The 22,148-nt window shown below is 36.8% G+C and overlaps 3 protein-coding genes across 6 annotated transcripts in view; 1 reads left to right on the top strand and 2 right to left on the bottom strand.

Annotated features, from left to right (window-relative positions):
- rg (rugose) overlaps positions 1-22,148 on the top strand; it is a 117,685-nt gene that overhangs the window by 79,824 nt on the left and 15,713 nt on the right. The gene's annotated exons all lie outside the window — the stretch shown is intronic.
- LOC661027 (protein mab-21) lies at positions 15,131-16,438 on the bottom strand. Its single transcript, XM_961588.4, has one exon. It carries the CDS (start codon positions 16,325-16,327, stop codon positions 15,230-15,232), a length of 1,098 nt encoding a protein of 365 aa, XP_966681.1. The 5' UTR covers positions 16,328-16,438; the 3' UTR covers positions 15,131-15,229.
- On the bottom strand, positions 19,329-20,617 carry LOC661084 (protein mab-21). The gene has a single exon (XM_961679.4). The coding sequence runs from the start codon at positions 20,603-20,605 to the stop codon at positions 19,508-19,510; it is 1,098 nt and encodes a 365-aa protein (XP_966772.1). The 5' UTR covers positions 20,606-20,617; the 3' UTR covers positions 19,329-19,507.

Genomic DNA, 22,148 nt, shown 5'->3' with positions numbered 1-22,148 from the left:
AAAAACATGAAATATAGATGCAGGTTTGATAGCGACTTTATAGAGTTAAATTTCCTAACATCATATTCAAAAATCCCACTCAAAAACACACAACAAATGGCATAGATACAGAAAGAAAACAGTAACTCTTAAAAAAATTTGAAAATATTCTACCAGAAAACCGATTGATTTTTTGGCAAAATTTGCTTTTAATTTCAAAAGTATCGTACGCTAGGTGTAATTTCTTGGGTACATTTTTTTATAAATTTCCTGTTGTTACGTATTATTTCATTTGTTTAAAGCCGTTAATAAATATTTTTGTAGTTACGACTTTTTTACTTAGTTACTTTTACTTAATTAAAAAAATAAATAAAAAAATTAAACGTCGTATGTGGAATAACAGCGATTTGGCAAAATAATGGATACAATTGCATACATATTTCCTTTTTACAAATAAATTGTTAGGTTGACTTCAATATTCCATGTTACTAGCATTTAAAATAACAGTGCACTCTGCAAATGTAGAAAACAAGACATAACTCAAGATTCATATAAAATCAGTTACGACGTTCTTGCTTAGCACGGCAGTATACATCTATTCGTTGATTTTTTTTATTATAAGTATCAGAAATTGCTGGGTCTTAGTCCTTTTTTGGTAAATTTGAAACGTTCCAACAGCACCAAATTGCCAAAAGATCGGAGATTGCAAAAACGCCGAAAGAATCTTAACAAGAAGCGTGGAACGTGAAAAATTCTGCTCTTTTCTCAAAACTTGTCTATAAAATGGAGCAAAAAACGTAGCCTAGAAATGCTTTTCCTTAATGGCATTTGCACGTATCGGCAATTAAAAGAATACAACCTCATTGTTGTTTCCTCGTGTTTGTTATTTATTGTCTGCCGCTTTGCATTCACCGAGCGGCTGTTTGCATCGAAAGCGTAGGATTATGCCGATTGATTTAAATTATCATAATTGGCTGGTGAAAAAGCGACCCGTGTGTTTGATTTTTCCTAAAGAATTTATTTCACCTTCACGACATTTTGATTACTATTCAGTACGTCGAGCAGGCGCATAATCAATGCTTGCAATCTAAATGAAATATGATGGTTTTAGATAAACATCTACAATATTGAAATGCGTTGAATAACTCGCGCCGGAATTCATTCTCGGACTCGGCGAGCGAATTTTTTCCGGGTATTACTACACGAAGGGTGCCGTAGTAATTGAGTTGGAGAGTGTATAAAAGCGTGACATTTCATTTGTCACACTAACCGTCCATTTATTGAGTCATATTCTTTATATTCTCGTTAGAATATTAATTCGGAGGGAGGATAGGTAACGGGACGTGTTCATTTCACGCGCCGTTGGAGCGACGCATGGCGTCGAGGCGTCCTAAAGCCCGGATTATTCCGCTCCGATGAATTCTGATTACGTCTCAATGTGACTTATTCACCACCGAAAAATAAATTTCGAATAAATATTCGCCGAGTTAATCAAGGCAGATGTAAACATGGCTCTTAGCCGTTGGCGTCCAAAGCGAAACATAAAGTAATATCGGACTATTATTTAGTGGGGACGCATAAATCTCGCTCCACGGGCGATGCAAAGGCACCGCGGATAACGATTCCAATAGGATCGCATGATTTCGCTCAACGAGGATAACGACTCGGAACTGGTGCGATGTCGATGCTGCGAGAGGCAACCAACCCATCGCAAATATTTTTTTTAATTATAAAGTGAAGAAAGATTGTAGTTGCGTAACGTTGTGGCTCCGGTGAAAAACAGGTGCCGGATCGGCCATCACTCCGGGTAGTAAAACAACATTGCGTCAAGTTTCAATTGTCGTCGTGCATAATAATAATAAAGATGGTTTACGAGTGGCGTTTCTTTCCGAAGCTCTTGACGTCCTCACAATGGCCTCCGACAGGGCAATAGGGACCCCCTGCCGGCCGGCCCGAAACGTCCCCCTGCACGTCTCTCCTGCCCCTACCGGAGACATTCCGGACCACCACGGTCCGAATTAGTAATGCAATCGGTTTAATAATAATAAGATCGATAAATTACCGCTAAATACGTCCTTATAATAATTTTAATATCCAGCTGCTTTGACAATATTTTTTCCGCGACCAGTTTGGTAATTTAATGATGCCTTTGGGCGATTTTGGAGATTTTTGGACAAAGAGCAGAGGAGCCGCTTGCGCTTTCGTTTTCCGGTTAAGTGCACTAAAAGGATGAGCTAGGTCGTTTTTTGGGTTCGGTTGGAGTGGTTTACATGTTCGGGATAATCTCCAGACAAAAGGAGGGTCTTGCACAATACCATAAAATACCGTCTTGTATCGAAAGACAGGTAAATGGAGATAGTCTTTGAAGACATCGCGAAAGCTGGCATGTGTGCTATTTCATCGTCTCGTTGAAACAATGGGCGACGACAAACGGAACCGACCCATCGCTTTTCGTCCCCGAAAAAAAGGACGAAACGACGGGAGAACGCGCGACATAAATTATGGAAAAGTTGAAGAACGAGTCTCCGGACAAAGAGTCACTACCACATCGAAGATTAACACTCGAGAAGGACACTCGATGCAGGAGGAGTGATTATTAAAGTGTCGCGTCAAGAGGAATCCGGAGCGGACAGGCCTCTGGATAACGTAACACGATAATGATACCCTTAATTAGTAGCGTTTTTGACGAGTTGATGTTTGTTGTGGCGAGAGCGAGGAGAACTCGTTTCGCGTTGACGTTCCATAGATTGGCTTCGCCTCCTAGAGGCATCTATGTTTGCTCTTTTTCGGGGCGTGGCGGGGTGAGCGGCTCACGTACTGGTGGCCCACGTTTCAGCACTGCTTGTAATACGAATTCATTACGGGCCTCATTATCATTTATTTCAATATCGCCGGCCCTGGACGGAGTCGGAGCCACAATCGCCGGGGGCGGCCGATACTTAATCATACAAACGAACGTTGATGGCGTGTTCGTTCACAAACCGAACGAATTTTTTTATTCGGATAGAACGTGGTGCGATTGTCTGTACCAATACCATACCCATCGCGTCGTGGTAGTCTAGCTGAGACGAAAGCAACCAACTTGGCGCCGTCTACCACCCGCCGGACCCAGACAACACGCACACCCATCGCCCGTCGAGTTTTATTGTTTTACCGTTACAGATATCAAAAGCCATACGCAAGAATGCCCGGCCCTTCCGCGTGATATACGACCGAACGTCAACCACTGATATTAAAATCCAGCGGCCATTTGCAAACACTTAAGGGAATTTAAAAAAAAGACATCACTAAAATACGGTGCTTTAACGGAAAAAAATAAACACTAACACCAGAAAAATCCTATCAACATCCCACGAATTATGTCTTTTTGGGTACATGTTTTTATTCCATCGTCAAAGATAAAACCACTGTTAACTTCATGGTAAAACGAAATTTTATCGTCTAGAGAAATATGGTTCACAACCATTGCTGGTTTTCTGTTTTAGACGATTTTTCATTGTTAAAAAAAATTGGGGCGGGAATTTTTAGTTTTTATTTTATGTTTCATTTAAGTTCGTCTTAGACTTTATAAACTCTTTTGTACAGGTTCGGCGAACTATACGCCAACGAGCTATAACTATTCTTTTAGTAGGTATAGGTAATATGAATATTATAGTACTTTATTAGTTTCTGCAATTCCTTGAAAAAGTCTTTATTGTATTTGTGGTATCCGAAAGCCGAAAGTAATTAGGCGCCTTATAAGAAGGAAAGGTAAAGTAAGATACAATTTTTGTGTTTACGTAAAAAAAATAAAATATTTCTATAAATTTGTAATGCAGATTACATTGTACTTTTCTAATGAAAACTCTATAAGTAGTAGAGACAATCAGTTGCAACAGAATAATTTGTTCTGTAGTTCTCTTTGTGATTTAAAATTTCTACAAATGATTTAAATTACTTTATTTTTCTTAGCACGCTCAACGCATAAATTTTTTAGAGTTACCAATTTTTTTCTATTGTTCTATTTCAATTAGAAACCTCTTTCAAATAAATGATGAGAACGCAGAATTGAAGTTGCAAAAACCTTTAATTCAATTTTAATTTAGAAAAAGTGTAATTCAAATTTGGATTTTTTTACTCTCTAAAATAATATCTTTTAAATTACCTGATACATTTTATTAAAAATTATGTTTTTTTGAACTTTGCAAAAATCTTCTGATTCTTCCAGGAGTTATACTAAAACGTCTGTGCTACAGTGTTAAAAAACGATGAATCTTTTTTTGAATAAGTGCAGAACTGATATAAAATTTTAAAAATAAAAAACCAATTTTTGTAAAAAAAAATGGCAAGGACTGCACTCAGAACTCCAGTTGCTGTAATGCTAGATACGGCCCTGAATCGAAATAACAGAGGAGGGAATAAAATTTTGTATTCTACACGACGATAAAATTCACCATTATCTTCTCAACATTTCTCACAGATAAAATCAAATTTTATTGTCTTGTACAATAAATAGCCATAAACTGCTTACTTTAAAGGTAAATTTTGTTTTTATTTTTATTTGATTCTAAGAAAAACGTGTGTTTTTAGAGTTTTGAGTCGTTTTTTGGTTTTTTGGTAAAAAAATTTTGAAGGATATAGTTTCTACGGCCGGTAGAAAGATATTTTCCGTGAATTTACAAAAAAATATTAGTAACAGACACAAACGCGTTTCAAATTCAATAAATAAATCAATCTTTTTTGGCACTAATTTTTGCGACAAAAGTGTTGAATAATTTGTCAAAATATTTATTTTGGGAAAATTGTCCTTGAAATACATTTTTTGTTCGATTTAAAAGCAGTTATCCGTGGGGGGAAATGTTATGTCTTAGAGAATTTTATGCTAATGGTGCCGTAAATCATGAGGACGTTTACTGCCGGCTAGCACCTGTCTTGATTTTAGTAAAAATTGTCGATTTCATTTCACGTAATTTTTGGTTTTCCTTCACCCCGGAATCAATTTGTAAGTAATCCCCGAAGAGCTCTGGCAATTTATCTTCGGTGATTTCGAATAATTGCGTCATTTTTGTATAGTTAAGGGTTCCACATACGAAGTTTCGGGTGAAGTAAAGCCGCCCTCCCTTGGGAAATCACGAGGAAGAGCTTCGGCGAAAGAGCAACACGAGTCATTAAGGACCGATTTATGTTCGCGTGATCGAACGGATGTGCGTTTTGTTTAAGCTTCGACTAATTTATTTGACTGGTTTTAAATGAAAGTGTAAAAATGGGTAATTAGGGATTAATAAGGCTACTGTTGGTTGGCGAGATTAGGATTAGATTAATGGTACGTCGACGCCTACTCTGTGACGGACAGTGAGATTGTATCGGGAATATTTTAGTGTGGAAAAAATCAAACAGGTATGATGTATGGTTTGAGGTCTTGGTATAATTATTCATCCTGTTGTGTGTACAAGTGCGAAGGTATTTGATTCGTTGGTAGTAAAATAAATCGAAGAATGTGTTCAATTCTCTCCCATATGGGTGTATATAATATGAAGACGTAAGTAATAAAATCGTCCGTATGGAATGCCCATAAAGGAATTACGGACGGCGTTCTTCATTACCGGGTAGCTAACAAATCAATTTATAAAAGAAACAATGGAGCCTTTTTACGAGCATTTGTAAATTTGATTAATTTGCAACAAAATGCCGAACGCGTCCGTTTTTACATTCGTCCATCCTGTATTCATTTATCTGCGCATACTTTCTTTCACCTTGTATTTCTTGCGCAATCTTTAATTATTTATAAACCATTACTGGCAACGACACTAATTTATTGCCGGCGGCACAAGTGCCTCAGACACATCATGTCATATAACTCCGATCAAAAGAAATTTAGACGATGCTTTCGCAATTAATTCCAGATACTTATTGCCGATGCGGATGGATAAATCAAAACGCTCGTTTATTTAGTCACATTCCGCTTAAAACAATTTTTAGACTTTGCAAACACGTCGGCTATTGTCCGCGGCAATTCGCACGATGTAATGGAAGCCCGAAACAAACACACAATGCCCGTTCTACAACCCACTCTCTGACAATATGGGAATTATACCAACAGACGTACTTACATTACCATTATGTTCGGAACGGGAGATTTGTATAGATAGCACTGTACAAAAAGAATTGAGATATTTTGATCCGAAACAAACTCGTTGTAACTCGAGACGTTTGCTATCGGACCGACTAATCGCATCGGAGGGCAATATCGATGGGACTTGACTGCAGTTGCCACAGAATTTTGAATTCTGGAAAAAATCTCTTGCTTTCCCATCAACTAATCGCCGATATATTTGCCCCATAAATCACCTCCCTTCTATACGTAACTGGAAACACCCGCACCGAATTCGGCGGTAATCAAATTTTGATTAATCCGACAGCCGGGGTGCTTCCCCCTAATGCACAACAGCAGAAGAAAGCTTTCGAAAGCTTCGGCTCCGATTTCTAATCGCCGGAATGCCTAGACTAAGCCCTGGAAGGGTTGTCGAGCGAAAGAATCGAGATTGAACTGTTAGGAGAGATAATGTGTTGTAATAAATGGAGCACCAGGTGGAGTATATCTCATTGTTTGGCTAAAAATTAGTGAGAAAGGCCGGTTTTTCGATGCATGAATGAACAAACTCGCCGTTCTTAAAATAGCCTCTCACATGTGCGCCGCGTTTTCGCCATTGAATTATTGGATGATAAAACGTAAGGTAATTACCGGTTCGATTGCGGCATTAAAAGCAATAATCGTTGTTGATGAACGACATTTCGGAATGGATGAGCCTATTTACCGTTAATAATCACCAATTTCGTTAATTTTAAAGGATGGCATGTTCACTTAGCGTTAAGTGGCGCGGCAATGAGGCGACGATGTCTCCGATCATAACTTACTTAAAATTACTTGAAATTCGTGTTTACGAGAGCGAGCTTCCCCTCCGGAATATTTTTAATACGGAAAGGCAAACAACCATTTGTTTCCATTTAAGTGTCCCAAAGGAGGACGCCGGATACATAAAAATATTAGATGGAGGAGTACTCCAAAGAAGTGTTTGATCTGACAAGGGGCGATGTTTACGGCATCAGGGTGCCGACTATGTAATTCCACATTTTTTAATTTGTAATAGCGACCACAATTTGTATAAACACGCTGAAAATTTGAAAAACAAACAAGATAATTTAACGTAGTTTTGTCCCAAAACTTGCTATTTTACTAACCCGTTTTATTGAAATTTATGTTTTTTTACAGGTGAGTGAACGAGTAGCTGATGAGTGGGTGAGTGAATTTTCTATTAAGTAAGTCAGGTGTTTATGCCATTGCCGGTCCCAGCTGTCCTGACTTTATCAAAGGACATAACTCGACTATCACTAAGTGAATTTTCGCTTTATTGTACCATCTGCGTCCGATCTTACCTACACCTATTTTCATTCTCTCTAAGACAACGGGAGGATATTTATGTGCGAACGCACTTTACCACTTAATGGAGTGGATTACCGCTCCTATAAATTGTCAACTTGTCTCCGTAAATTATTTAAAGCCAGGAAAATTCACGACTTATTATAATAAGGGTGCCCACGTTGAATGTCTCTTCCCGCATCGAATGTTTTGTCTATACGTTTTAAAAGCGGGAAAAAAATTGAAAAGCTTCAAAGGATTCCGATGATTCGACAAGAGTGGCTCTTGACGGAAACCGGGTGCTTCCAAAGAGCATAATCTAGACACGATTTGGGGCACTTTGAAGGTATCTGCCGGCCCACACTCGACATATTTTACCACTTAAGCGAACATAACTCACGGTTAATGCCGTAAAACGAGTTTTTCTGCTCCAATTAGTCGCCAAACTTACTCCAAGCGAATGGGACGAGTCGAATTGGTTCCCAAATTCTGTAATCCTCTCTAATTATAGTCGAATTGGTTCCCGGAGATGGTCGAATTGGTTCCCGTCGCTCAGGTAGGTCAGATAAACAGATTAAAGTATTATGATAACAGAAATGGCGTTTGTAAGTGTATGAGCAAATTTACAAGTTCCAAAACGTTCAAAAACAAATCGTATTTTAACAATTTAAAGGCTGTGGATAAATATTTCTTCGAGTATTCAAGTACTTCCAAAACGATGGAGAAGGCGCATAGAATTTAATGGGTACTATGTCGAAAAATGTTAAAATTATATTTGTAATTTGTCTCCATTTTGATGCTTTAATAGTATTAATAGACATATTAACGAACGCAACGTCATCATGTGAGATGTCTTAATAGTCATTACTTGACGAAACATTTTACGAAATTTACAGGAGAGCATTGGGCTTAAAAAATTACATTCTTCTTTTTTTAAATAACCAGTTAGCCATGAATAAATGAAATTTGTTGTTAGATTTTGTGCCAAAAAAATTATTATTTGAACATTTCTACCAGCTTTAAATCTAAAATATTAACATATATTTGGCTTAATCCTTTTTACCTACCAGCTCATGCAGGACTCAATTCGACCACGACCAAGCGAATTTTGAGAGTTTGTCTGACGGAAAACTAAATTTTTGGGTCGATTTTATTTATTTTGTTGTGTAGTTAATTGACACTCGGGACGAGAATTCGTCGTAATGAGAAAGGCACTCGTGGCAACCCCACGAAATAAATCCGAAAACCTCTCTAAAAATATTCTGCTTTGGTCCGTATTATGTCCCTCGTGCGCCGTTGCGAGGCACGGGGAGCTTTTGATGGACGATGGTTGTCATTGGAAAAGACTTGTACTGTGTATCAACCCTAAAATAGTCCGTGCTTTCGACCGTAAAAAGACGGAAAAAACGAGCGAAAAAAATATTAGCAAAATTGGTTTGGGTCGTTGCTCCTTCTAACGTTTGATCAAATTGAAAGTCGACGGTCGGTCTATTAGCATCGCAGAAGCCGGATTTTCTTAGTCATAACATAATGAATTATGTATGGTATCGTGTATAGTTTCGTCAGAAAGAGCATAAATCCCTGACGAAAACACATGTTTGTGTTTTAACTTTATTTCCATGTTTGAGACGGATAAAGGATGGGCTAATTAAAATGCGATAAAGACAATGACAAAATAAATTTCGGAGGGAACGAAAGAAGCGATCAGAGACGCTGATAAAAGGCAGCATTTTGTGGAAAAAATCGAATCACTGGGTGTAATAGTGGTCAGACGAGTGTACAATAATAAAATCACTTGTTAATAGCACGAAATCTGAAACCGAATCCAACGAGGCGTCTTCGCTCGTTAAAAAAATCAATTTTATGGCCGCAACGATTGTGCTATATCATATGACCGGTCATAGGATAATAACTGCTTTCACGTCTAATTAATACGTAGCCATGTATGAAATAATTAACTCCGATCGCTAGATAACCGGTAATTATAATGGTTTTGGAAAAATCCTGCCGATGGTATCAAAAATCAATTTTGTGAATTTACGGCGAGACCTCCCGTCGCATCCCCAAATAAATTAATAGATTATGATTGATGGTCGCGTTGCGTAATTGTTATGGAAGAACGACAGGTATGTGGAAGAACCACAAATTTTCCGTATTAAAGGGCACAAATCTACACACGGCAGCGCCGTGGGGTACTGCCCGGGTCTGTCACGACGGGTGGTAGGCGCCAGATCCGCCCGTATAATACACGCCACTGCACAGAAGCTCTTCCACTTTATTGGACTTTAAAGTCTCGGTGCGTTTTTTCCTAAAGGGGTTTAATAGGGTACGACTTCGTAACTCGTCGACGATAATTGCACTCGATTATCGGTAATTTATCGAGAGGTTTTGCTTAAAAATTGGTACAGGGGGAATTAATATGCGGAGAGGTTTTGTTGGCTTTATATACCAGTTTGTCGCAGGCTTGTTTACATACGGAATTAGTTGGGAACGTGTTAAGTGGCGGTTTGTGTAATGAAATGTTCGTGGAAAAAAATTGAAAAGAATTTAAAAATTCATAATAGTGTGGGTTTATTATTTTTTTAATTTGATATTACAGTTCAGCTTAAACTAAATGGCTTATAAACGAGTAGCTAATGTCTGTAGCAAAATGTGTGAAAAGGCAAATGCTTCTTATTAAAGTAGATATTATTTTTTTAAAGAACTTCGTTTTGTTCGATGGTATTATGAATTTGCAAGATAAGTTGAATTTGTAGCCATTTTTTAAAGGGTTTTACACATTTTTTATTAAAGTTTATTATTTTAATGCTAAAGTTTTAATAACAGTTAAATGCTTTCTTTGGAAACCAGCTTTGTGAAATAGAAAGACATTGCATATGTACGACTTTAATGTAAGAACAAAAAAAAGTAAAAAAACCTGTAAATTAAAGCGTGAATTTTTACAAATTAACCATACTAGGTGAAGTACCCAGTTATCCTTTCCTGTGTCAAACAAATTATAAAAAGAAAAAATATAATATAAACACATAAAAATTTAATATGTGGAAAATATACAGACAATTTTGCTAATTACTGTGGACAGTTTATAAACCGGTTAAAATTACTAAACGGTTTCAGCTAAAATCTTGAAAATTTTACGAGCTTTAAGACAAAAAAAACTTCTTTTTTTTTAATTTTTGATTTGTTAGTTTTTGGAAAACAAAGTCAATTTTTGCTAAACTGAATGGTATAATAAAAAATCAATTAAAAAATCAGTCTCCTACATTTCCACTGAAAAAAGTATGTTTCTAAAACCTCTGATATAAAACTGTTTGAAACTAAAAATTTTGTTCATATTTTTAATCTTGGATATTATAAAAAAAATTAGCAAAGTAAATAATTGGTTTGTAGTTTATCGATATTCACTTTCATGTGTTGAATATTTTTATAAAAAAAGAACAGGATAATTTAGCTGAGAATTTTGCTTCACATTAACATAAATTTTAGATAGTGCAGTGCTGTTGAGCTACAGGAGAAATTCGGGATATTAGAAGCTTACGAATGATACATGAAACACCATTTTTGCCATAGTACTAAGTTCACTTTTTACTAAACTAGCTTATTATTCGTAATATAATAAAATTTTCATTTTCACAGACAGATACGTAAAAATAACATTCTTTCGGGAAAAACATTAGAGTTTGTTTGAGATGTCGGTTTTGACGAAGTAAATTTACAATTACGAAATTTTTTCTTTGCACTTAAATAATCCAATGTGTATAGAGAAAGCAAGAATTTTGGATTATGAAGCTGCGTTATTTTGTGCGTAGGAAAGATTTTTGTCAATTCTGGATCTATCTTTGTTTGTAGTGTTTTGGCGAAGTGAGAGTCGTCAAAAAAAACGTAAAATACTGTGTTAGGCATTAGATCTATTAATTACATACCGACATTCTCTAATTGAGAGTAGTTTAGAGAAATATTAAACACCGTAGTTTCTTAGCGATTTTGTATTCATGAGCAAAACTTTCGATTTATGCCCACAGTTGCGTAAATTGTCTGAACAAATTCATGAAAACTCGAAAATTTCCGAGACTTATAATTTTCGAAGGACACCAACTTTGGTTCAGTTAAAATAAAAAAAACTACAAGACTTTAGCCACAATGTGGCCGCAATATATCCCAAGACGTTACCGACGGATAAACAGCGATTTTGATTATTTGTTAGAGTTTTCTTCAATTTTATGTAAAATACGGGTTGTTAAAGGTCTGCAAATTTAAAGCGTTTGACTTTCACGGGAAGAGAAAATTTAAAAAAATTCAGATACATTGATTTATGCAGTTTTTTTGTTTATTTAGGTTTCATAATCTGCATTTATTCAACATTTTAAGTACATTAGACAGTGAATAAATACCAATGTATTTTTTTGTCTCAAACTCCCCTAACTTTTTTCCATAAGTTACAGCTTTTTTTTATAAAGTGGTTCAAAATAAAATAATTAATAATAACTATGTAAATGTTTTACTTATATATTTTTGCCGTGTGTGAAATGTTTTCGTGTATTTCTCGTGCATATTTTAACTTATAATTGCCCAGAATTGGGTTTTTGGTTAATATGGTGTAAATTTAATTAAATTTGAATATTCGTTTCCGGTTCGAGTAGCCATGATGCCCATCGACCCCCCATGTTAGCAGCTTGTTTGTTTTATTGGCTTTGTGGAGTAAAAGCGATAGCCAAATGCCAAATTACCTTTTCTAAATTTCAAAGTAGACGTTGAAAAGATTCGACGAGGGTTCGAAACGCCCTCGCCGCCCGTAATCCTAATAATTTTCGATTAAACACTGTAATGAGGATGGCACACATTAATTATTCCGGTCGGTACCTCCGGCCATAATAGCTCTCCGAACAGATGTTTTCGTCTATAAGTCGCCGATTCGGGCAATTTTCATTTTGACACTCTTGTCGTGTTTGTTGGTTTTTTTCTATGGCCATCTGCGTGCATGTCTGGTACTCATCTTCTTCGGCGTCGATCGGTGGTATCGAGTTATTGCTGATTGATTCTCGAAGCCGTGTTTTACACGGTCGGCTTGTTTGTTCGAGCCACCATCATTAAATTATTCCCTCCCGCGACCTCTTTTGTTGTACCGCCAGATATAAATAAGGAGTTGGATGCTCATACAGAGTGAATTATGATGCCCGAAACGCATCGTGCACACACAACAAGTACGCGTTTTCTCTCCTCCGCACGATCGGTTATTGCCCATGAGGAGTTTTTCCTTGCCTTAATGGATACAATCGTGAAGGACTCATGCGGTGTGTTTGATGAAGTATATGGAGATGACGACGGTTTCCTAACTTGAAAGTTTTCAGCGGTAGCGAAGCGTGATGGAAAGTTTTTATTTTAGACTGCTTGGTACTAAGATTTACTGCCATTTGCTTTTTTGCGCCAGAGATATAGTGCAAATATGGTATGGTGTAAATGATGAATGTTGGAAACCATTTTTTTTTAATTCTGCAATGCTAACTTTAAATAGTCCTTATTTTTTACTTTTGAACTGCTTCGCGATTTTTTAATTTTTCTAGAAATCTTACCGTAAACTATTGTGAAGTAAGTTATTAATTTAGGTATTTTTGAGTCTCGATTTGTCGTTTTTTATGTAAATAAATTGCTTTCAAAAATTTGTGCCAAGTCCTGAAACACGTATCTAGTACGTAGAACTCAATAACTTTTCATGTAACCACTTGGTATTTAAAGTTATATACATTTTTTCACCAAAATCTTATGAAGTGATCACAAATGCAATGAAATTTTAGACCTTTTCAAACTATCTAGAACTTCCCAATTTTTATAGGGCTTTTGTTACTCGGAATTTCCCAAAATCTTTCTATGATTTTTTGGTGTTTTTTGTATATGTTAGTAAAGAATTTGCAGGCTCAAAAATTTAACTTGCAAGTAAGTATTTGCACAGCTTATGAACAGTTTGTCTGAATTAATAAAAGAAAAGGGAAACGAAACAAAACTAGCAAGTAGCAGACAGTGCTAACTTTACTGAGAAAAATGGTCTTATTTTCTTACTCAAATGTATAAGAAACTATTAAAATTTTAAAACGAAATTTAGGTTCATCAAGCTTCTTAATAATTTTTTTTTATTTTTAGGAATGAAATTTGTTTAGATATACTCGTGCATTATTTTTTTTATGTTTTTAAATGTTTTCTAGTGTAAGCCTGGATATAATTGTTATAATAACTTTAATAACTACGTATTCGAATTTCAACTTCTTTATTTCTCTCACAACAATTTGTCCAGTATGCTGTTAAATATTACATTACACTACGAGTGAAGAAATTAAAAATTTCTCTCACGGATGCATCACACAGTATGACAAGACACACAAGTGAATTAATTTAGTTTCCCACGATTTATTCAATCATCGAAAAAAATACAATGACCGAAATTTTCAAAATGTTGTGTGTTCAGTCATAGCTATTTGTGCAACTAGGAAGGAAAGTTCATTTTTTCCATCATTCTAGGCGTGAAGAAGGAAAAGATTTTTTGTAAAATTGTATAGGAATTTTTTTATTTAAACTTTTTTTAAATCAGAGCCAAAACCATAATTAATGTTTTTTGATGTATTGTTATGAGAAACAAAAATGTAAGTACAAAGAAAATTTTTACTTGTAGTTTGTACAAAAATTTTGAAAACTGTTGTTTTATTTGTTTGAATCACGGAACTTTTCCCAATTCTAACGAGTGTGAAAAACTAGATTTTTTAGGAAACTTCTCATTTTTTGTTTACCGTTTATGTGGAAAAATTTACGCCTAAAATTGCAAAAATTGTAAGTAGGATTTTTTTGCGCATCATATGCTTTAAACTGTTGAGATTCTCATTACTAAGTTTTAAGAAAGAATTAGATGTTCTTTAGTATGAATTTTTTTATTTGTAATTAATTTTGACTCGTTAGAATCTCAAGTTCCGGCCAGGACATGTGCCTTACCCATTTGATAAAACATTTACTAATTACCTCTTTTAATTTGAAAATATTTCTACTATTTTATTGCTGAAAAAACAGGATCCGTGTGAGCTAAATGTAAAACGTACAATATCCTGACAGGACATAAATTAATGTTAGCGACTAATTAGATATATCTATATTCTAACATTTCCAGATAAATATTAGATAATTTTAATTAGCTTTAATTAATTTTTTCTACGTGGACTATCACTTTGCAACCGTTATCTATCATTAATTTTCAGTAAAATACATCTTTGAGGGAAAACACATCCGCTTTGATAATTTGATTCATAAATTAATCTTTTAACCAGCGGCTGGCCGTAATTTTGTTTATTTCTATAAATAGATTTTGAAAATAGAGTCGCTGAAACCAATCTCATGTATATTCATTCTGACCCTTTCAACGATTTTTTTCGTCTAATAGAGGCGTTTCACTTTTCCGGTTGTCGTGACCGCCCGAAAATACGGCACGCAACAATCCGATTCATACAACGATAAAAACTCATTTCAGTCCGTCATGAAGCTAGTTTTTGATCATTCAATTTCCTATTTTTAAAAGCGTGATCACAAAAAAAATTATAATAAATTACATTTGTGGGACGATCGTAAAATTCTCGACAAATTATTTCGGGTACGTGAGCAAAATTTATTAATCATAATGGTCAATTTCGGGAAGAGATTCTTGTCGCCTATTAAATAAAATCGTTTTTTGAGTCGAGCTTTACGACCACCCACCCGGGGAGGGTTAGGAAAACGCGGGCATTAGTTTCGCTTTTTATTAAAAACATACCAATAATAATATATTTTGTTCTCTTAAGCGGTAAATCACAGTTTGAGAATTCTTCGTAAGAAACACTAACACTACAACTTTTCGAAACACCTAGTGTTCGTTAACATCTCTCGGGTGAGTCTCCAGACTTGTTTGGCGGCGTTTTCGAGCGCGCTCGGCGATTTTCCTTTGAACAAGTCGAGGTTTGGCAGGAAGTAATGCGGGCACCTTTTGCACTGTAGACACGAGATTAACTGCAGGAAGATCCCGTTGATTCGGTCGGCAATGCACGCCTCGTCCCATTCCGTCTCCCGGGGGTGTTTCTCGCATTCGTACAGGAGGAGGGTTTTCATGTGGTAGCTGGTGACGGGGTTTCCGGGCAGGTCCAGGTGTCTGTCCCGCAGGGTTTTGAGGATGCTGAGACAGCGCTTCCGGCAGCCGCCTTGCAGGAGGCGGTTTTCGGCCTCGATGAAGGAGAGGACCCAGGCGTCGCCTTCCATGGCGGATTGTTTGCCTTGCAATGCGATGCATTCTTTGGACAGAAGGTCGAAGCCTTCGGTTTTCACTTCGACGACGAGGTTCGGGTGCGGCCAGGGGATTTGGGGGAGCGGCCAGTGGGCCGCAGATCGGGGCCATAGACCGGCACATTTGAACGCCGGCGTGATTTGGACGATAAAACGCTCGCGAATCCGGAGTTTGACTTCGGTGGTGTCGGCGATCATCTTCACGGAGTCGCGATAAGAACACTTGTCACAGGCTTGAGCCACGAGGGTTTGGAACCTGGAGCGCATTTTCCGGGCTGATAAGTAGCCGGAGGCTGTGATGAACTCGACCCAGAGGCTCATCGAGCGTTTCCTTCCGTCGCTCAGCTTGAGGACCGCACAGCCGGGTAGAGTCCCGTCGTCGACGAAGTTGAGCACTCCCATCTGATTGAGATATATCACGACTTCAAACTCGACCGGCGAGATGACTTCCAGGCCGTCATAGCGCCCGTTATAGTCCGTCAAAGATGAGATAAACCTCGGTTCTTGCACTTCCACTTCCTTGAGGACGTCCTGGACCACTCGGCACACCTCTTGTATTGTCTTGCTGACTTGTAGTTTGCGGGCTTGGACTTTTTCCGTGTAGTATTTGTTGAGTTGGTAGACCATCTTGGATTGTGCCGCCAGCATGTCAGGCGGCACCAGCATGTCGTCGTCGAAGAGTTGTCGGCTACTGGAGCCGCGCCGATCATCCGGAGCCACTTTTTCGATGGGTGTTTTTTCCGGGATGAGGATGATGATGGATCGACGATGACGAGTCGTGAGACACTGAGGGAAAACGTTGGAGAGTTCAGGTAAAGACACACCCAAAGAGGAGGGCGGGAGGTGCAAGCGCCGCCTATTCGTGGCGGCCAATCCGGAAAGTCCGGGGATTATTTTATGAGGCGATTCGGTTAAATGGTGCTTTTGTAAGCGGCGTTGTTGAATTTTGTGTTGACAACGGATTAATGGACGAAGATGGGTGCGGCGGGGGTGGCCAAGGGGGTTAAATCCGAGTCTGATGAGTCCGATATTTCAGAAGGGTGTGTTTTAGTCTTAGGTTTGTTACACAGATATTCATGAAGGGGTTCAAAATAAAATCAAAAATGATTTTTTTTGGCCAATCGTATCTTCAAATTTAATTCTAAAGTATAAAATATTGATTAATCTAAAGTGCGGAAATTTTGTTTTTTTTTACTTTTTTTAAACGAAGCATAGCAACTAAGTCGGGTAGAATTATTAGAAAATTTTGGGCATTCAAGCTTTAAAAAAATTAAGACAAAAACGCAATGCATACTTTTTACTTTTATTCTTTGTTGTTTGTACAAAATTATGCTGAAGTTTCTGCAAGCAACGCATTGAAAAGTGGTTAGTAATCAATTGTAAATGATAAGAGTTATATTTTTATTATTTTTTAATTAGCTTATTACGTATTTTGCTGAGGTACCTGCTATTAAATAGGAAATTCATGTTAAACAAAATAAAAGTCATCAAACTTGTCTCTAGTATCTAGATGAATATCTAAAGGTTTGTGCGACAATCTGGAACATTTGTTTTGAGAAATTTTTAAAAAACATGTTTTTGGCTTGGTGCGTTTAAAGCAATAATAAAAAATTTCTGTACACATTGTATTTTTTTACCTTGTGTTGAAAATAACACAAACTCGAATAAGATCCCTTAAAACATTACGTAAATAATTACGTATTTCTTTGGAGGATCCGAAGTTGAATAAGATTAAAGGTAGAAAATTCAATTTAATTTGTTATATGACAACCAATAAAAATTTATTCTTCAAAAAAGAGTATGGGTAGCTATTATCTACACTCTTTAATTTTCGAAAAATTTTATTATTTTTTTTCTTGTCAGCAAATCTTATTTGTCGACAAATAGTATTGTAAAGTTACTTTTACCAAAATCGTACGGAATAGGTATTTTTTGTCGTCATGAATTACTCGCTCTCTAAAATTATTATTATGTATAAACTAATTTTTTCCTCAACGACAACCTCCAAGTTTTATCCATTTAAACTAAGATTCTTATCTTTTAATATACATAGTTAAGTCCAGAATAATTTCTAAGATCTAAACGTTATATCGACAAATAATTCAAATTTTTTTAAAATTGTCTGGTGATCTGCAAAGAATTTCGTATTTCTATAATTGTTGAAAATTTAATTCATACAAATTTTATGAATTACTTTAAAAGCCTGAGAATTCTTTGAGACGAATTTTCACGACGATTCAACACTGACATTAGGGAGCAGTGAAAATTAATTCTTTTTACGGATAATAGCGCGTATTCTGTAATGAAATCCTTAAAATTTAAAGACCTATAACCATTTTTGGTGTAGCAATAACCAATAAAACTCCTACGATTTTAACCAGTGCTCAATTTTAAAATCCCTCTTAGAAAATAGTGGAACATTGTCGTTCTCAAATTGAAAAACAAGGACTCGAAGTGTTTAAAGTTTTATACCTTGGTTATTTTAACCATTATTATTTTTTTTAGTTTTAATTTGAGTATAAAAAATTATGTGTACTGACTCCTACCTAATAGATACGTGTCTTAAACTTTGGCAATGGGTGAACTGCGAAATAATAATTTTTTGCTTTTTTATTCTGCTAACTTGAGGGTTTCAAAAATAATTTATGCTAAGCTTTTTAGAAAACTCAAGAAACATGTACCTTTTGATTTATAAAAGTTTTCCTTAATGTTTTACTTGTAAAACCGATTTATGAGAGTCTTGGGAGATTTAAGTCTCAAAAGATAAAAATAGGAACTGTTGAGAAAATAAGGAAAACACCGTACGGCAATTTAGAACATTATTTATTTTTCATTTATCATTCGGACTTAACGAACAACAAACAAAGTGCTTTTTCTAACTAGTCAAATGGGGCATTTTATTTATTCCAGCCGAAAATAACGATTCAAATACTAAACCTTTATTTTTGTGTATTAGACTCTCAATTAGTGACTTTACGATCAATTTTTTTCTTTTTTCTTGTCTCCCTGCGGATAGCACCCGCCAATGTGCGCGTTTACGATGTAGGCAGTCTTGTAATTAACGAAATATTCCGCAACACGAATCACGATTTAATGTTCCTAGTTTTTTTGCCGCTAATTAGCTACAAACCAATAAAATTTTAATAACTTAATACGACACCGTACCATAAATTCGATATTGAGGTAAAACCAATAACTATAAATCCGATCAAGAAAACACATAAATAATATGCTCGTATTAAGACATTTTACCGTAGTTATGATTGAGAAACGCTCGGTTTTTATTCGCACACCCATATTTGTTTTAATTTATGTCGAAATTTTTATTTGATATTGAATTAAATGTAGCATTAATAAACTCGTCGTTTTGAGTTTTTTGCAAAGGAAAACTAGCGCTGAACTGTGTACTTAGCACTTGTTATGAATTATTAGACCTTGAGGTTATTTTTAATAACACTTTTCTTTCGTACATGCTAATGAATAAGTGTTTCTCATACATCATTCTAATTTATTTCAAAGTTTATATAATAGCATATTCCAGGTATAAACTGCCGATTAATGATCATTTAAGGAGGGGCCCTCGTGTTTTGTTTCTAATTAATCTCGTTCAAACAATAATTCACGTCACGATTAATTTATGCGCGTCTGAGGGTAAAAAAAGTCGGAATCGATTTGATAATGTTTTAATAAATAATTTATAAAACATGCAACAAATAATTATAACAGTCTTGTTGAAGATATTTACAAATAAAGGTACGAAATTAAATAATTAAAGCATTTTATACATCAAGTATATGGCACAGCGATGCGGGTTCAATGGAATATAGAGTTTTTGGCCTATACTTGTTACAATTTCTCCAAACACCTGGTGTTTGTCAACATCTCGCGCGTGAGTCTCCAGACTTGCTTGGCGGCGTTTTCGAGCGCACTGGGTGACTTCCCTTTGAACAAATCCAGGTTTGGGAGGAAGTAGTGCGGACACCTCCTGCACTGCAGGCAGGAAATCAACTGCAGGAAAATCCCGTTGATTCTGTCGCCAATACAAGCCTCGTCCCATTCCGTTTCTCGGGGGTGTTTCTCGCACTCGTACAACAGGAGGGTTTTGAGGTGGTAACTCGTGACCGGGTTTCCCGGCAAGTCCAGGTGTCTGTCCCGCAAAGTTTTGAGGATACTCAAACACCGGCGCCGACAACCACCTTGCAGTAGCCGATTTTCGGCCTCCAAGAACGACAACACCCAAGCATCGCCTTCCATGGCCGATTGTTTTCCCTGGATGGCGACACTTTCTTTGGACAAAAGGTCGAAACCTTCGGTTTTCACCTCAGCCACGAGGTTCGGATGCGGCCAGGGGATGTGAGGGATGGGCCAATGGGCGGCTGAACGCGGCCAAACTCCGGAGCACTTGAACGCGGGTGTGATTTGCACGATGAAACGCTCGCGGATCCGGAGTTTGACTTCGGTGGTGTCGGCGATCATCTTCACAGAGTCTCTGTAGGAACACTTATCACAAGCTTGGGCGACCAGGGTTTGGAAGCGCGACCGGATTTTCCGGGCTGAGAGGTACCCGGAGGCGGTTATGAACTCGACCCACAGGCTCATTGAGCGCTTTCGTCCGTCGCTCAGCTTGAGGACCGCACAGCCGGGCAGAGTCCCGTCGTCGACGAAGTTAAAAACACCCATTTGGTTCAAGTAGAGGACGACTTCGAACTCGGTCGGGGAAATCACTTCGAGGCCTTCGTACCGTCCGTTACACTCGGTTAGGGACGAGATAAAGCGCGGTTCCTGGACTTCGACCTCTTTGAGGACGTCTTGGACCACTTTACACACTTCGCGGATCGTCTTGGCGATGGTGCCCATCCGCGTTTGGACGCGTTCGCCGTAGTATTTATTGATCTGGTAGAGCATTTTTGATTGGGCTGCCAGCATATCCGGCGGCACTAACATGTTGCCAATGCCGTCGGTAATCGACTGAGCTAGTCCAGGTATTTACAAAAGGGAGGTGGGTTTTGGGGGCGTGGCTGTGGGCCGCGCCTCGCGAGAGCGCGACTAATCACAGCGCGCGCATCGGAGCATGGAGAGCGGTAATGGTATCGATCGAAGGCGGGGCTTCGCAAACCGAAACTCCGCCCCGATAAATGTCAATAGTGCTTAATCCGGGATCATGAAATGAGCAACAAAGGGCGATATGCCTTTTGGAATCGTTGCAACAATAGTAACAATGGGTTTTGTGAGGCCTCTATGGGTTAGCCATGCGATCGTAAATTAAGAGACGTGTTCGCACTTAATAAGAGGAGAGGAAAAAAGCCACTCGAGCCTGTCAGACGATTTGGTTACATGGATTAGACGAGTTTTTGTCATTTTTCTTTTCGAATGGCTTCATCAACGACAGATGGGATGGAACCACACACACGGAACTCATAAATCTGGCGCTAATAGTATAGAGGAAGTTGTTGGCAATTTGTGGATTGGACGAGGAATTGGCGCCTTTGGATCGAACTTAATTCGAAAACGGTGTTGTTGTGCCAGAGGGTAATGGATTTCCGGTTGAGGTGAACACTTCAAAGTGTCAAACGAAATGAAAAATTATTTAAAAGCCAAATATTTTTTCGAAAAATTAACACTATGTGGATGTTCTCACCTAATATCTAGAAATAATTTTGATTTTTTTACAATTTTTGAGTCATTCTCTTCCGTGTTCAGAATAAAAATCTTGTTTTTTGTGTTTTTTCTTCCATTTATTTTTTTTATTTTATACTTGTTTTTGAAATAACTGCACATTATTCATTATTTTTTTGAAGAAATTTTATTAGAAATTGTAAAATCAACGGTCGACAAAGATGTATACAATTTTTTAATCTTGAGTGTTGTATTAAAAGTTACTGAGGTCTAGTTATTTCTGTATTAGCAGAAGAAATTTTGACTTATTCTTAGTAATATTCGTTGAGACATTCTGTTTAGGTAACTTTTTCACATACAAAAATACATCACATACTTACAGGGACCGGCAACTTAAACGCGCAAACAAAAACGGCACTATATTCATTACGAATAAATGTCTAAAATTATTTAAACTTTGTTATTTATCTAACTACTTCTTTGATAAGGTACACTTTCTAAGTTCCTAAGTGTTTTAAATATTTTCGTAATAACCGTGGTCGTTGCAGCTCTATTTATTTATTTTTTTGAGTCATCAAACCGTCAGTCACATAGTTTATTAATAAAATAATCGATTTTTTACTTGAAAATGGTCTAATTTTGCGAATATAAGACAGTAGGCTGATAAATAATTATTGGGAAATTATTTTACACGTCAGAAAAGTAGCGTTTTAATTATTTTAATTAAAAGTCACCTACTTTTTTATTATTTCATTTTATTTTATTTTAAGCCAAAAATTATTTAAAAATTATGATTTTTTTCTCTTACACTATAAACATTGACATTTTTCTCTACTATTTTTAACAATATTTTAAAGAAATTTTAAACCTT

Source organism: Tribolium castaneum, chromosome 9 (assembly GCF_031307605.1).
Source record: "Tribolium castaneum strain GA2 chromosome 9, icTriCast1.1, whole genome shotgun sequence".
Lineage (NCBI taxonomy): Eukaryota > Metazoa > Arthropoda > Insecta > Coleoptera > Tenebrionidae > Tribolium > Tribolium castaneum.
This window is presented reverse-complemented; position numbering and strand designations above follow the sequence as displayed.

Excerpts from the sequence above, each read along its gene's own strand:
- LOC661084 (XM_961679.4), bottom strand. The coding sequence starts at position 20,605 with ATGTTAGTGCCGCCGGATATGCTGGCAGCCCAATCAAAAATGCTCTAC.
- LOC661027 (XM_961588.4), bottom strand. The coding sequence starts at position 16,327 with ATGCTGGTGCCGCCTGACATGCTGGCGGCACAATCCAAGATGGTCTAC.